This window comes from Eleutherodactylus coqui, chromosome 11 (assembly GCF_035609145.1).
Source record: "Eleutherodactylus coqui strain aEleCoq1 chromosome 11, aEleCoq1.hap1, whole genome shotgun sequence".
Classification (NCBI taxonomy): Eukaryota; Metazoa; Chordata; class Amphibia; order Anura; family Eleutherodactylidae; genus Eleutherodactylus; species Eleutherodactylus coqui.
The window spans coordinates 79598022-79614709 of NC_089847.1; the positions used below are offsets into that span (position 1 = coordinate 79598022).

At 43.8% G+C, this 16688-nt stretch overlaps 1 protein-coding gene across 2 annotated transcripts in view; it reads right to left on the minus strand.

The window, feature by feature from the left end:
• ATL3 (atlastin GTPase 3) overlaps positions 1 to 16688 on the minus strand; it is a 43107-nt gene that overhangs the window by 12585 nt on the left and 13834 nt on the right. For both annotated transcript variants that reach the window (XM_066582751.1, XM_066582752.1), the window contains exons 3-8: positions 11729 to 11872; positions 11268 to 11372; positions 8877 to 8927; positions 4706 to 4762; positions 2804 to 2896; positions 269 to 407 (exon numbers count right to left, since the gene is read on the minus strand). In XM_066582751.1, coding sequence (XP_066438848.1) covers positions 269 to 407; positions 2804 to 2896; positions 4706 to 4762; positions 8877 to 8927; positions 11268 to 11372; positions 11729 to 11872 — 589 coding nt within the window. The remainder of the gene's footprint in view (positions 1 to 268; positions 408 to 2803; positions 2897 to 4705; positions 4763 to 8876; positions 8928 to 11267; positions 11373 to 11728; positions 11873 to 16688) is intronic.

Below are 16688 nucleotides of genomic sequence, written 5' to 3' on the forward strand. Positions count from 1 at the left end.
AAATGTACAAAGACCGTGTCAGGTAAGCAAGATACAGCAATTGATTGTGAGAGATCGCTTCATCACTTCTACACGGTCACGTCTTGCCCTTGATATGGAGAATATCTCTGGGGCCATGAACTAATTTCTGCTCTTTTTCTGAGCCCCAATTCTTCCAACATATCCACAATGGCACCAATTCTACTGCATCATTTCACTAACAGCAGCACTGTGAGATGGTCATCGGACACAATGGCTGTGTGAAGAACCACCAACATTATTGACAAACCTTTCAGACGGCCATCAAACTGAGGACTAGTTGCGACCTTGAGTCCCGGGTGTGGAAGAAGAAAACTGCTGACATTGGTGAAACAGGAGTGAATGTGTTTACGTACATTCTGGATCTCCTCATGCTGATGTTCCTTTACCTGATGGGTAAAAGGTGAAAGAAACAACAACTTGAACATCCTATCTATATGACACTGAATATGTTTCAGAATGTACTCTATATATCCCTCATTTCCTGGCAAGTATCAAAGAGGAGATTTAATGCTTCTGATGTGCTGGGCCAATAATGCAACATTTTTCATGTCTGTGACTGATATTACCAAATTTTAATGGCGATATGTACATTATGATTCAAGGGCGTTATATATATATATATATATATATATATATATATGTGTATTCTTCCAGTGTCACCTGCCATTCTCAGGGAGACCTCGAAGTGGCGTATGGTGAATCTATCCACAAAAGGGATAAATGGTCTGCACATGCAGTGGTCCATGATCATGGTCCTGACAAAGAGGAGTGGGACAAAAAATTCTTCGGGCTGCAGGGACAGTCCTGCCCGCCCACCGGACTGTTTGACCAATATTACAGTGCGGAGCATGAGAAGTCTTAAGAGGTTGTTTACAAAACGATGCTTTGTCCAGGAACTATAACCCGATACATTTTGGAATCGGCTCTGTATCAGTATCCTGTAGCTGTATGCATTTTTAAGTGTTTAGAACTGCTGATAGGTTCCCTTTGAATAAACCCTCTGATTTCTGGGTACAAAACAGTCCCTGAACAGGAGGGAGCAATTACCTGCAGTTATTATTCTCTGCTATCCCTACAATCAGTCAGTTCTAGGCCCCATTTTCGTCTGTCCGAGATGGCAGAAGCAACTTTCTAACTACCTAATGCACACTTTACACTGCTCTCTGATAGGCCAGTGCTGATCATGAGAGCAGCTCTGGCCAATCAGAGAGCAGATATAATGCATTGGTAATCTAACACTACTAATGCACTGTATGGATTTCATAGTCTGAAGATTGTGTCAGTCATCAAGAATGGCCAAAAAGGGCCCCATAAAATAATGGATCGGAGGGACAGCAGATAAGAACTGCCGGCAATATACACCTCTCCTCCACTGGCCTGGGACAGAATTTTGTTCCAAATCTGAAGGGTTGCTTTAATGTGATGAGCACGTAGCATTCAGCTTAGAGACAGAACTGGAGCCTAGTAGGCCCTTCACTACTGTAGACCACCATGAATTCCATAGGGCAGCCGTGATGCTGGCACTAACCACTTCAATATACTAGTTCATCAGAGATGTTTTAATTAACTTCATCACTCAAATCAACCATTTAGTGTCTAGTAAGGTGAAGCACCATGTGCAGCATATACCGATTTCTATGCTCTGTCCCAAAATGCCGTTAAAGCTCTCTGTCTTTGTGCATGCCCAAACTGTTGGCTGATATCCTAAGGACAAGGCATGCACAATGGAGACAAGCTGTGCTGTTGACATCAGCAAAACTTGACAAGGTGGGGCAAGTCCGGACAGGATTGATTGGGCACAGTGGTGGTATATAATATCCTTTGTTCAAATACCTGAAATAGCACATTTTCAAATCTGGACAATATTGTTCCTTAGGTAAGAGTACTACTGATAATGGATGTTACAACATATCTTATATGTGCTCCAACTCTCACATGATCACAGGTCTAATGTCCTGATGATTACCTGTCCGGAGGATAGTAGAAGTCTTCATGTCATCAGTCATACTCCTTGACCTTTTTTCTGACTATAGCACTCAGAAGCAGTAACTGTCGTGACTTATGAAGACGTCTTTATGAGCTAAATTACTTTTTTGAAACCTGCACAATTATGTCCAACAAGATGAAGCGTTTCCCCAGCACCTCCATACAGTATAAAAATAAAAACTTTATTAGCATATGATTGAATAAAAAAAAGGGTTTAGTGGCTTGAAAATCAAGGTTACAACAGTAACACATTTCGAGCGTCCATGACTAATGGCGCCACACTTTAGACGCGTTGGTATTGTAATCTTAATTAAAAAATGATTTAGTGCCTTGAAAATTATGTGACAATACAGTTTATGTTTTATACTCCCTGCTTCCCTGAAAGTAAAGATCCACCCAGAAATTAAACCCTAGCATGATTTTTCAAGATTTGAGTATACTTTATATATAAACCCTACTCCAAAAATAAGCCCTAGTTACAGTTAACACGAAAAGTCAATACTTGTAAAAAAAAAAAAACACAAAAAAACCCAACACAATCTTTTGGAGCAAAAATGTATATAAGACCCAGCCTTATTTTCAGGGAAACAGATTATTTTGCGGTACTGGAGAAACAATTTGTATTGTTATTGACCAGACGTGCACCCTCCCAGCTCCTCCAAGAGCTAATTAACACAGCTAAATGGACTCTACTATGGGGAGCAGACTATAACTTTCTCAGTTTTTACATGTGCAATTATACAAAACCTGAGAACTAAGCAAGCCAATCCTTCCTACAACCATAGATCATACTTACCCGCAATCTCTTTTCTAGAAACTTATCGCCTCCCTCAGCTCCATATGGATACTCATAGGGAAAGCTCCAATCACGAACCAAAAACATCAAGGTCTAAAAGAAGAACAGTCTGTAAATCTCACTTTCAAGTATTAGAGAGCCACTTCGATGATTTGTTTCCCCAGCATCAATTCCCTTGCAACAAACCTTCGTTCACTAAATACTACATGTTAGTAGCAACTGATGAGCAGGTGTGATTACTTCCTGAAACACCCCCCCCCCCCTCCTCCCCCGCCATTCGCTCTCCCTTCTTTCTCAGGACAAGCTAACATACACAGGTATTGCTCTTTGGTTTTAATTAGTAATCTGTCTATAAATTATGTGTGTGCATTATACCTCATAGCTGATGAAAAAGGCTATTGCAGCCGAAACGCGTTCAGCGCGGTCCTGTGAGCTGTATGCTTTTTAAAATAATATAGAATGTATTTTTAACAGTAGTAGCTCCCCTCCACCTTTATTTTTGTCCAATGTTTCCCTATGGGTGCGGATCAAGCATACGGGACACCCGCATGGATTTCTTAATTCCATTTTGACCGTGGACATTGGGCCCAAGGGCTTATTCAGACGACCGTATATCGGCCGCGTATTCACACCGGCCGATATATATGGAGTTTCTCTCTGCAGGAAGAGGAGGCTGGAAGAGCCTGGAGCAGTGCACTGAGCTCCAACCCTCTCTCTGCCCCTCTGCACTATTTGCAATGAGAGGAGGCGGGACAGAGCGGAGCTAAGTTCTGTAAATGAGCTCCACCCCCACCCCGCCTCCCCTCATTGCAAATAGTGCAGAGGGGCGGAGAGGAGGTGGAGAGGAGGCAGAGAGGGGGCGAGAGCTCAGAGCACTGCTCCCGGCTCTTCCAGCCTCCTCCCCCTGCAGAGAGGGACGCCGCATATTGGCCGGTGTGAATACGCGGCCGATATACGGTTGTATCAATAAGCCCTAAGGCTGAGATTAAATGGCAGCAATTCTGCTATGTATCAAAAGAGACCAGTTATTCAGGAAACTGATTATTGAGATGTGATTGGAACACGGTATCTGTGATTATTTTCAACCTTGCTGCTCACTTTTGGCCTTCTCTATCTAAATTGTCTAAAAGAAAAATCAAACTGTCTGATGTCTATAGCAACCAATCACAGTGCAACTTTCACTTCTGAAACTGGTAAACTTAAAACTGCGCTGTAATTGGGTGCAATGGGCAGAAAGGTTTTTCCTTTAGACAGTTTTGATAAATCTGCCCGTGTCTTTATATGAAGTGTTACCTGCAGCCTTCTCTTCTACAGTTTTTAATACATACTACAATGCAGATGGGCTGCTTCATTATCACAATGAAAAAAATACATTGAGCAAAATGCAGCATTTTTTTGCAAGTTTTCTGGTATTAAAATTTCACTAATTTTTACACAAGTCACTTTTCTGTGGCCCGCACTCCACTTGAATAAAGACATGGGCAGAGATTAAAGAAAAAAAGGAAGCGGGAGGGGTTAGCCTCTGCAGCCCATCAGATTTACTATAATTTCTGCCAGAAACTGATAAATGAAAGTGGAAATCTGCACCAGTTTGTAGAGTTCAAAGTCTGGTGCATGGACTTGCTGGACACGCACCAAATGTATACAGAGGTTGGCACTCTTAATACATTTGGCACACATCACCCCAGAGTAGTCAGTCTCTACTTAGACCACTATATAAAAACGCTGGTCTAAGTAAATTTCCCCTTTATGTTAAGAAACCCGATTTGCAGGACATACCCACCTAGACAATGCTACTATAGTGCAAATTCTAGAAGAACACACAGCAGAGATCATTTTAAGCACAGATCATTAGTGAGGAGCAGGTTTATTTTTGATTGTAAATCCTACATAGTGACTCACTTGGAAAGGCTTCAAGAAGATCTCATCCATAGCCAAACGACCATATTCAGTAAAGAGCTGAAAAGAAAAAAAAAAAGGACTAAATGAAATTATCACAACTTGTCAACGAGCTCTTGCATTACTAATATAGTGTGTAATGTATGTTGTAGGGTTATCCTCAACCCTTCTCTAAGGGTTAATTCAATTAATCTGACAAACTCGTTTTTAACAGAATCATGAAATTGATTTTAAAGTACTTTAATATGGCTGTTGCCGCACTACAAGAGGAAGTTGTCCCTGCAGCCGCTGCCTCCACACACTGATAGCTCGCCCCCGCAGCATTAGGACGCTGCCTCTAGCGTATACTGACGGGATGTCTAATGGGCAGTGGTAAGGAGCAGCATAGCCAGATTTTCCCCTTCTAGTCATTCCCCCCTGCTCATGCTGTGACAACCTCAGTGAAGTCAGAAACAGGTACGGTGCCAGCAGTACAATCCAGAGCGCTTGCAAGCGGAATCCATGGATCCAATCTAGAATCATAGAAGGAAGTCATATGTGATGGCCAACTGGAATGCACATCCACTTGGTTGCCATTCATTTTGTTTGGAGGATTATATTATTCCATGAGAGATGGGGAGAACATATCTATACAACTTCTATCCACCACGAGATGCTTTTCTGAGACATTTCCAATAGGATTCGTTGCACCGAGGATTTTGTTTGATTAACTCCTTAATGACACGGCCTATTTTGGGCTTAAGGACGCAACAATTTGTGGCGGATTTTCTTCTCCGTTTATCAAAAGCCATAACTTTTTTATTTTTCCGTCGACGCGGTCATATAAGGGCTTGTTGTTTTGCGTGGCGAACTGTAGTTTTTATCGGTGCCACTTTTCGGTACATTGACTATATTGTAAAACTTTCTTTTTTTTATGATAGCAGGGAGAGAAAACGCATCAATTCTGCCATAGAATTTTTTTTTTACAGCGTTAATCATGCAGCATAAATGAGACATTCCATTTTTTCTGCGGACCGCTACGGTTACAACGATACCAAAATTCTTACATTTTTTTTTAGTTTTTTCCACTTTTCTGCAATAAAACCCCTTTTTTTGGAAATCTTTTTTTTTCCCTCTAAATCGCTGCATTCAAAGTCCTGTAACTTTTTTATTTTTTGATATACGGAGCTCTGTGAGGGCTTATTTTTTGCGAGAGGAGCTGTAGTTTTTACTGGTACCATTTTGGGGTAGATACGGCTTTTTTGATCACTTTTATTGCGTTTTTAGTGAGGCAAAATGCTAAAAATTAGCATTTTGCCCCAGTTTTTTAGTGTTTTTTACAGTGCACAGTCAAAAGCATGTGCATCTTATTGTACGTGTCGTTACGGACGCGACAATACCAAGTATGTGGGGTTTTATAATTTTTTTTACCTTTTTTTATGCTAATCTGAGAAAAAGCATAAAAATGTTTTTTTTTACTCTTTTTTTTACATTTTTTTTAATCTTTGTTTTTTTTTTTACAATATTTGTGTCCGCCTGGGGGACTTTAACCACTGCCCTGATGATCGCTGTCATAAGGCATGGCAGAGCTACTGCTCTGCCATGCCTTATCGCTTATACAGCGATCTCAGGCACTGGTAATATAGGACGCCAGTGTCTGGCGTCCTGTTACCATGGCGACAGGCCGGGCTCTCGCGATAACATCGCGAGAGCCGGCCGGAGACACAGGGGGAGCGCGCTCCCTCTGTGAACTCTTTCCCTGCCGCGATCTACTTAGATCGCGGCAGAGAAGGGGTTAACAGCGGGGGGCGCATCTCCGATTTGTGGACTTGTGTAAGTAAATCCCTTAACTTGTCTTAAATATTTTTTTTTTCGCGATGTTCCTTCAGTTAATCCTGCACTAGTATGAATGCACATGATCCCCTTATTCACTACAGGCGTCTCCCTCCCAGAACTTTTCTGTTTTTATAAACAACTAGTATTTTAAAGTTTTTTGCTCCCCCTGCCCTCACGTAATGTTGATGTTATGAAAAGCTACAGTTGCAAAAACGTATCAGCGCTGCCCGCGGAGAACTCGGTGTGCGGTCCGTCTTATCCGTTCCAATGGATTTTAGGCTGAGCTGAACTCAGCGATCGACGAAAAGTGCACAATGGGCACGCATTTACAAGCAGATGGCTTATGAGCGAATTTTGAGCAATAATCGTTGTGTGTAAAAGGGTCTTTAAGGGTAAGGGGTCGGGATGGATTGCCCCTCATAACATTTTGTATAAGAATGAACGCCCAGTGAGCATTTAATGATTCATTACCATATGGCAGGCGAGAGATTAAAAGATCATTTTCTCAGGTATGGTTGAATTATCACAGCAAACATCAGCATTACTGAACACGTTTCCCAGCATCTCTTTAGTGGTGTTAAAGGTTTACACTACCGTTCAAAAGTTTGGGGTCACATTGAAATGTCCTTATTTTTGAAGGAAAAGCACTGTACTTTTCAATGAAGATAACTTTAAACTAGTCCTAACTTTAAACAAATGCACTCTATACATTGCTAATGTGGTAAATGACTATTCTAGCTGCAAATGTCTGTTTTTTTGTGCAATATCTACAAAGGTGTATAGAGGCCCATTTCCAGCAACTATCACTCCAGTGTTCTAATGGTACAATGTGTTTGCTCATTGGCTCAGAAGGCTAATTGATGATTAGAAAACCCTTGTGCAATCATGTTCACACATCTGAAAACAGTCTAGCTCGTTACAGAAGCTACAAAACTGACCTTCCTGTGAGCAGATTGAGTTTCTGGAGCATCACATTTGTGAGGTCAATTAAACGCTCAAAATGGCCAGAAAAAGAGAACTTTCATCTGAAACTCGACAGTCTATTCTTGTTCTTAGAAATGAAGGCTATTCCATGCGAGAAATTGCTAAGAAATTGAAGATTTCCTACAACGGTGTGTACTACTCCCTTCAGAGGACAGCACAAACAGGCTCTAACCAGAGTAGAAAAAGAAGTGGGAGGCCGCGTTGCACAACTAAGCAAGAAGATAAGCACATTAGAGTCTCTAGTTTGAGAAACAGACGCCTCACAGGTACCCAACTGGCATCTTCATTAAATAGTACCCGCAAAACACCAGTGTCAACATCTACAGTGAAGAGGCGGCTGCGGGATTTTGGGCTTCAGGGCAGAGTGGCAAAGAAAAAGCCATATCTGAGACTGGCCAATAAAAGAAAAAGATTAAGATGGGCAAAAGAACACAGACATTGGACAGAGGAAGACTGGAAAAAAGTGTTGTGGATGGATGAATCCAAGTTTGAGGTGTTTGGATCACAAAGAAGAACGTTTGTGAGACGCAGAACAAATGAAAAGATGCTGGAAGAATGCCTGACGCCATCTGTTAAGCATGGTGGAGGTAATGTGATGGTCTGGGGTTGCTTTGGTGCTGGTAAGGTGGGAGATTTGTACAGGGTAAAAGGGATTCTGAATAAGGAAGGCTATCACTCCATTTTGCAACGCCATGCCATACCCAGTGGACAGCGCTTGATTGGAACCAATTTCATCCTACAACAGGACAATGACCCTAAACCCACCTCCAAATTGTGCAAGAACTATTTACAGCAGAAGCAGGCAGCTGGTATTCTATCGGTAATGGAGTGGCCAGCGCAGTCACCAGATCTGAACCCCATTGAGCTGTTGTGGGAGCAGCTTGACCGTATGGTACGCCAGAAGTGCCCATCCAACCAATCCAACTTGTGGGAGATGCTTCTAGAAGCGTGGGGTGCAATTTCACAAGCTTACCTCAACAAATTAACAGCTAGAATGTCAAAGGTGTGCAATGCTGTAATTGCTGCAAAAGGAGGATTCTTTGACGAAAGCAAAGTTTGATGTAAAAACAATGTTATTTCAAATACAAATCATTATTTCCTAACCTTGTCTATGTCTTGACTCTATTTTCTATTCATTTCACAACGCATGGTGGTGAATAAGTGTGACTTTTCATGGAAAACACAAAATTGTTTGGGTGACCCCAAACTTTTGAACGGTAGTGTATATCGGTGGAATCTGCTTAACATTCCAGTTGTAAATTATAATTCTTACTGCTATGCTTAGTAAGCGGAAAAAGACACGACAAACATACAAAACTATGTAATATAACACAAGCTGAATTTCTTTGCCCATTTCAAAAAATAACCATTCTACCTGAAGCTGTTGCAGGTCATCCTCTTGTATGTTCTGGGACAAGTTGTAAATCTGTATGATAGAGTTGTAAGAAGTAGTAAATAATGGAATATAGCATCAAATATACACACAGGACAGAAATATCACAAAGTGTGCTTAGCACTGACCAAAAATAGTATCTTCAGAAATCAGCATACTGTTATACATTCACTATCCAATAGTTCATGACATTCTACCAGTAAAGCACTGAAATGTTGCAGAACGCATTTGAAAAGGTAGTTACAAAACATGTTAAAACGCCGTGTTTGAAACACAGCATTTTAACAAACTGTGTGTGTGTGTAACCTTACTCTTGGGACCGACATACGGGGTCACACTTACTACCAGGGCCGACAGACACTTACTACTTGGGCCCATATAGGGTGGCACCATTACCACTGGGGCCCATATAGGGGGGGGGGTGTCACTGTTAATACTGGGGCCCATATAGGGGACACCGTTAATACTGGGGCCCATATAGGGGACACCCTTAATACTGGGGCCCATATAGGGGACACCGTTAATACTGGGGCCCATATAGGGGACACCGTTAATACTGGGGCCCATATAGGGGACACCGTTAATACTGGGGCCCATATAGGGGACACCGTTAATACTGGGGCCCATATAGGGGACACCGTTAATACTGGGGCCCATATAGGGGACACCGTTAATACTGGGGCCCATATAGGGGACACCGTTAATACTGGGGCCAATATAGGGGTCCCTTTTACTACTAAGGCCAATATATGGGTCCCTATTACTACTAAGGCCACTCTGCACATGGCAACATATCTCAAGCTTACACATGGCAGAAATGCTGTGGAATGTCCACAGTGGAAATTTCAACAGCAAATTATGCAGCATTTCCACATCCAAGAAGTAGTCAAAATCTTGGTGCGGATTTTGACTAAAAATCAGCCGCGTATCTACAGCTGAATTTATACTATACGTCGCTCCCCTCGCCTCCTTCATAGGCTTTCAGCTGCCAGCGTTCCCCAACTCCTGGTTCCCAGCGGCCTGGTCAGGTGTGGCGCCGCTGGTTAGGCAATGCCACTACAGACTGCAGGGAACCAGAAGCCGGGGAGCGACGACAATAGGAAGCCTATGAAATTATCGGCGAGTGAGCACCCGATTTCCAGTGAAAATCCAAACCACTGGTACTCCAGTGCTCCAGCTAGGAAAAAGAGCCGCAGGGCATTCCTCCCTGTCTATTTTGAAATGGCCCTGTCCTTTTTAGAACGACGGAGGTAAAAAAAAAAAATCATACGTTGTGATAAGCCCCGCCCCTGACATGTTGGCACTTTGTGATAAATAAGTGGGTTTTGGGTTGCAGTTTGGACACTCGGTCTCTAAAAGGTTCGCCATCACTGCCATACCCTGTGGAGAGAGGATAACTGGATATCCCGTTACAACCCTTTTAAGGAGCTAATTGTATCATTTAATGTACCATATAATGTATTGAAAAAACTTTTTAAAAATAGAAGTCAGATATCTTTAAAAATTGGTGAAGAATCTGACCTCAAAGTAAGGGTGCTTTTACATGGGACAATTATTGTTCACCTGAGTGAACGATCAAATGCTATCAGTTTGCTCGTTCACTTGGGCAGTCAGTTGTTTTCTAACAGGATCGTTCAGTCATTCAGTTCACTGCATAAGTCAATGAGAAGGACTGAACGTTCTGTGTTTAACAGAAAGATTAGCGATTAAACCAATGATGATTTTTATGCTTGTATGAAATGAATGATAGGCGAACGAATTATAGTTCGTCGTTCAATCATTGGCCGTATTTACGCTGAACCATTATCGTTCATTTTCGCCCCTTTAAACGATTTTTTTGATCGATAATTGTTCAGTGTAAAATGGACTGCAATTATTAAAGTTGATATAGTTTTCACTAGAGAACAACAGATATGCCTACGGGGGTTGTAAACATTAGCATCTCTGTTTTTATCTCTAAGGAAGTAGCAAAGCATGTGAAGGGCTGCTGAAGATAAAACTAGAAAAAAAAAAAATAAAACAAAGAAAGGGCTTGTTCACTTCAGCGCTGAAGGCCCAGTTGTTGATTTCCTTGAAAATCCTGGATAAAGCAGAATTGCACTCAAGACTATTCTATTTATGAATATGCTGTAATACATAACGGTACCAAATAGAACTACATTCAGCGCTGTTCAGATTCAGAGCTTCCACTTTTGCCGTCGTTCAGCTCTTACAATAGAGCCCAACAACTGAAAAGGACAGTGCTGCTCAGCGTGGATATGAACAAGTGATGGTATAGGGAAACATTTCATTAAAAGGAACAGAATAAAAGAAATATTACCAAAGTCAACTTAAATGCAAGAATGAAAACAGTACACTTTAAAATCCACTTACCTGGATGGAACTTGTCATGGTACTCAGAGCAAAAATAGTAGCACAGTCTTTAACAGTGGACTGACTGTCAAATGCACCCTGTGTGTCCATCAGGACCACTGCAACCTGATACACAAGAACAAAATATCTTAGCAGTTATATATTATTTCTGGCCTATAATATAAAACACCATAAATGTCTAATAATGTAGGTGTGGGGTTGAATTTTTTTTATTTATGTCTCCCATAGCCCATAATGGATGGATGGAGCACATGTGCAGTTGGCTCTTCTCTCCTTGTCCTTACCGTTAAGTCAGCAATTAGCTGAGTAATACTGCACAGTGGATTATGGGGCTTCACCTATTAGATATTTATGGCATATCAGACTGACATGCTATTACAGTCTGTGGTCAGACATTTATTGAACGAATACATAAGCAGCAACTTTCGATAATACTTAAAACAGTGGAATGTAGAGCTCACCTCCTTACCATCCGGCTTATTCATGGTGAACACCTCACTCCAGATTTGGATACCAGTGGTGTCTGGTTCAGAACCCCCTTTCCAAGAAAATCCAGTAAGAGGGTCATCTTCCGATCCCAGCCAGTTCTGTGTATTACCATCCTTCTGCAGGGCACATAAAACCAAAGTACTGTATAAGAGTTTATATATAGTCATCACAAGAAAACTGCAGCATATTTAGGCAATTACTATTGTAACCTATAAGAACATAAACATTACAACTGTGAGCGGATAAGTCTTTGATTTTGTGATTTTCATATTAATGAAAGGCATATCATTTGCAAGCAAATTTTGGCGTGATCTCATGCGCGATTCTCACGTTATGAGGATAACATGGCAGAGGCTGCAGCATATTTTGCTGCAAAGGAGAGCAGAGCAGTGATGACGTTCCCGTTTCTGGAAGGGTTGTTGGCCAGATACATTCATGGTGACACGGTGCAAACATTAGGCGACCCCTGATCTTCATGGTGAAAAATTAGATCACCCAATTTAAAACCAGCCACTTCAGCATGGCAATGAAGACCATCCCGGGGGACTCCATTGGTAGCCGTTCCAGAAACCATAGGCGCCATCCATGACATGATTCTGGAAGACTGGCAGGTTTCTGCTAAGACGATAAGCTGAGTCTCTGAATACTTCCAGAGAAAATGTTTGGTCCATAATTCAATAATTTAGACACGAGGGAGGAACGTCTGCAGTGTCTATAGCAGGATGCTGATGCTTTCCTGTCTGGTGACGATGGATGCAAGATCAAAATAGCTGTTAAAAATGAGCATGGAGACACAGTGGTTCCCCGCTTCCAAAGACATTCAAAGTACGTAAGTTGTCATTCAGCTCCTTGTGGACCACCTTCCAAAGGAGCCTACTACCACAGCTGTGTATTACACAATACTTCTGGATAAACTGAAGTAAAAAAGGCACGGAAAGTTGACCCAAGGTGTTGTGTTCTTGCACAAAAAGGTCTTGTCTTACATGGAGTTTCTGGATCATCCCCCTTAATTGCCTAATCTGGTACCCTCGGACTATTATCTGTTTTCTAATTTCAAGAAACGCCTCAAGGGAACCAAATTTGCCTCATTGCTGATGCAATTGCAGCAGCTAACACCTGGTTTGCCAACCAACCAAAGGAATTCTATCTGTATGGGTTGAAGATGTTTTAACACTGTAGTCAGACGTGCATTGATATCCAAGGGGACTATGTAAAATAACTGTGAAATGTTATTGTTCTGTGTCCATTATATACAATTGCATGCTCTGACCAGGCAAACAGTCGTTCAGATGTGTTTACACAGAAGAATTATCATTCAGATTCCGGCGCACAAAATCTGAACAAATATCGCCCCATGTAGAAAGGCCATTAGAGTTCGGTTTTCATTAATTTCCAGCGCTGCACTAGAGTCTGTGCGGGCTCCAGAGGTGGGAGCCCAGGGGATTCATAAGATGCCCAAACACATTAGCTGAACGTTGTGTGATGCTGCTGATAGCGCTGGACTGGCCAGCCATCTGATGTGTATGGGGGCATCCTGATGGCAGGGAATAGAAATATCAGGCATGGTAGAAATCACCATCCAGTATGTTCACAGAACATAAACTGCCGCCAGACTGGAAGTATTCGAAGAGGTAAATAAAAAAAACACTAATAATGGCAAAAGCTTTCAATTTAGGCAATTTGAGGCAAATGGAATAAGTCCAAATTCTCTTTTATTGATAACAACTAGAGATGAGCGAGCACCAAAATGCTCGGGTGCTCGTTACTCGAGACGAAATTTTCGCGATGCTCAAGGGTTCGTTTCGAGTAACGAACCCCATTGAAGTCAATGGGCGACTCGAGCATTTTTGTGCAAAGCCGATGCTCGCTAAGGTTTTCATTTGTGAAAATCTGGGCAATTCAAGTGATGGGAACGACACAGCAACGGATAGGGCAGGCGAGGGGCTACATGTTGGGCTGCATCTCAAGTTCCCAGGTCCCACTATTAAGCCACAATAGCGGCAAGAGTGCCCCCTCCCAACAATTTTTACTTCTGAAAAGCCCTCATTAGCAAGGGATACCTTAGCTAAGCACCACACTACCTCCAACAAAGCACAATCACTGCCTGCATGATACTCCGCTGCCACTTCTCCTGGGTTACATGCTGCCCCCCCCCCCCCCCCCCGCACGACCCAGTGTCCACAGCGCACACCAAAGTGTCCCTGCGCAGCCTTCAGCTGCCCTCATGTCTATTTCTAAGCGCGTCTGCCATGAGGAGGAACCGCAGGCACACACTGCAGAGGGTTGGCACGGCCAGGCAGCGACCCTCTTTAAAAGGGACGGGGCGATAGCCCACAATGCTGTACAGAAGCAATGAGAACTCCAATCCTGTGCCACCTCCATCAGGAGCTGCACACATGGGCATAGCAATGGGGAACCCATGTGCCACACACTATTCATTCTGTCAAGGTGTCTGCATGCCCCAGTCAGACCGGGTTTTTTTTATAAATAGTCACAGGCAGGTACAACTCCGCAATGGGAATTCCGTGTGCACCCACAGCATGGGTGGCTCCCTGGAACCCACCAGGTGTACATAAATATATCCCATTGCAGTGCCCAGCACAGTTGAGGTAACGTCAGGTTTAATGCAGGTCGTCTTCGGCCCACAGCGCATGCCCCAGTCTGACCAGGGTTTTTAAAACATAGACACTGGCAGGTACAAATCCCTAATGTGAAGTCCCTGTGGACCCACAGCATGGGTGGCTCCCTGGAACCCACCGGCGGTACATAAATAAATCCCATTGCAGTGCGCATCACAGCTGAGGTAACGTCAGGTTTAATGCAGGTGGTCTTCGGCCCACACTGCATGCCCCAGTCAGACTGGGGTTCTTTAGAAGTGGACACATGCAGTTACAACTCCGTGTGGACCGACAGCATGGGTGGCTCCCTGGAACCCACCGGCGGTACATAAATAAATCCCATTGCAGTGCCCATCACAGCTGAGGTAACGTCAGGTTTAATGCAGATGGGCTTCGGCCCACACTGCATGCCCCAGTCAGACTGGGGTTCTTTAGAAGTGGACACATGCAGTTACAACTCCCTGTGGACCCACAGCATGGGTGGGTTCCAGGAAGCCACCGGCGGTATATAAATATATCCCATTGCAGTGCCCAGCACAGCTGAGGTAACGTCAACTTTAATGCAGGTGGGCTAAAAATTACTAGGATTACACTGTAGGCGAGGGCCCAAAAAAATTGGTGTACCAACAGTACAAATGTACTTCAGAAAAAATGCCCATGCCCAACCAAGAGGGCAGGTGAAACCCATTAATCGCTTTGGTTAATGTGGCTTAATTTGTAACTAGGCCTGTAGGCGGCCCAGTTAAAATAAAAATTGGTTCAGGTGCAAGTTTCAACGCTTTATTGAATTGAGAATTGAAACGTAAAAACATTGTTTACAAAAGTTATATGACTGAGCCTTGTGGGTCTAAGAAAAATTGCCCGTTCAGCGTGATTACGTGAGGTTTCAGGAGGAGGAGGATGAATATAATACACAGATTGATGAAGCTAAAAGGTCCCCGTTTTTGATGGTGATAGAGAACAATGCTTCCATCCGCGGGTGCAGCCTACGTATTGTTTAGGTATCGCTGCTGTCCGCTGGTGGAGAAGAGAAGTCTGTGGAAATCCAGGTTTTGTTCATCTTTATGATTGTAAGCCTGTCGGCACTGTCGGTTGACAGGCGGGTACGCTTATCTGTGATGATTCCCCCAGCCACACTAAACACCCTCTCTGACAAGACGCTAGCCGCAGGACAAGCAAGCACCTCCAGGGCATACAGTGCGAGTTCAGGCCACGTGTCCAGCTTCGACACCCAGTACTTGTAGGGGGCAGAGGCGTCACGGAGGATGGTCGTGCGATCGGCTACGTACTCCCTCACCATCCTTTTACAGTGCTCCCGCCGACTCAGCCTTGACTGGGGAGCGGTGACACAGTCTTGCTGGGGAGCCATAAAGCTGTCAAAGGCCTTGGAGAGTGTTTCCCTGCCTGTGCTGTACATGCTGCCCGATCTCTGCGCCTCCCCTGCTACCTGGCCCTCGGAACTGCGCCTTCTGCCACTAGCGCTGTCGGATGGGAATTTTACCATCAGTTTGTCCGCCAGGGTCCTGTGGTATAGCATCACTCTCGAACCCCTTCCCTCTTCGGGTATGAGAGTGGAAAGGTTCTCCTTATACCGTGGGTCGAGCAGTGTGTACACCCAGTAATCCGTAGTGGCCAGAATGCGTGTAACGCGAGGGTCACGAGAAAGGCATCCTAACATGAAGTCAGCCATGTGTGCCAGGGTACCTGTACGCAACACATGGCTGACCTCACTAGGAAGATCACTTTCAGGATCCTCCTCCTCCTCAGGCCATACACGCTGAAAGGATGACAGGCAAGCAGCATGGGTACCCTCAGCAGTGGGCCAAGCTGTCTCTTCCCCCTCCTCCTCATGCTCCTCCCCCTCCTCCTCCTCAACATGCTGAAATATAGACAGGAGGGTGCTCTGACTATCCAGCGACATACTGTCTTCCCCCGCCTCCGTTTCCGAGCGCAAAGCGTCTGCCTTTATGCTTTGCAGGGAACTTCTCAAGAGGCATAGCAGAGGAATGGTGACGCTAATGATTGCAGCATCGCCGCTCACCATCTGGGTAGACTCCTCAAAGTTTCCAAGGACCTGGCAGATGTCTGCCAACCAGGCCCACTCTTCTGTAAAGAATTGAGGAGGCTGACTCCCACTACGCTGCCCATGTTGGAGTTGGTATTCCACTATAGCTCTACGCTGCTCATAGAGCCTAGCCAACATGTGGAGCATAGAGTTCCACCGTGTGGGCACGTCGCACAGCAGTCGGTGCACTGGCAGATTAAACCGATGTTGCAGGGTGGCAGCGTCCGTGTTGGACTTGCGGAAATGTGC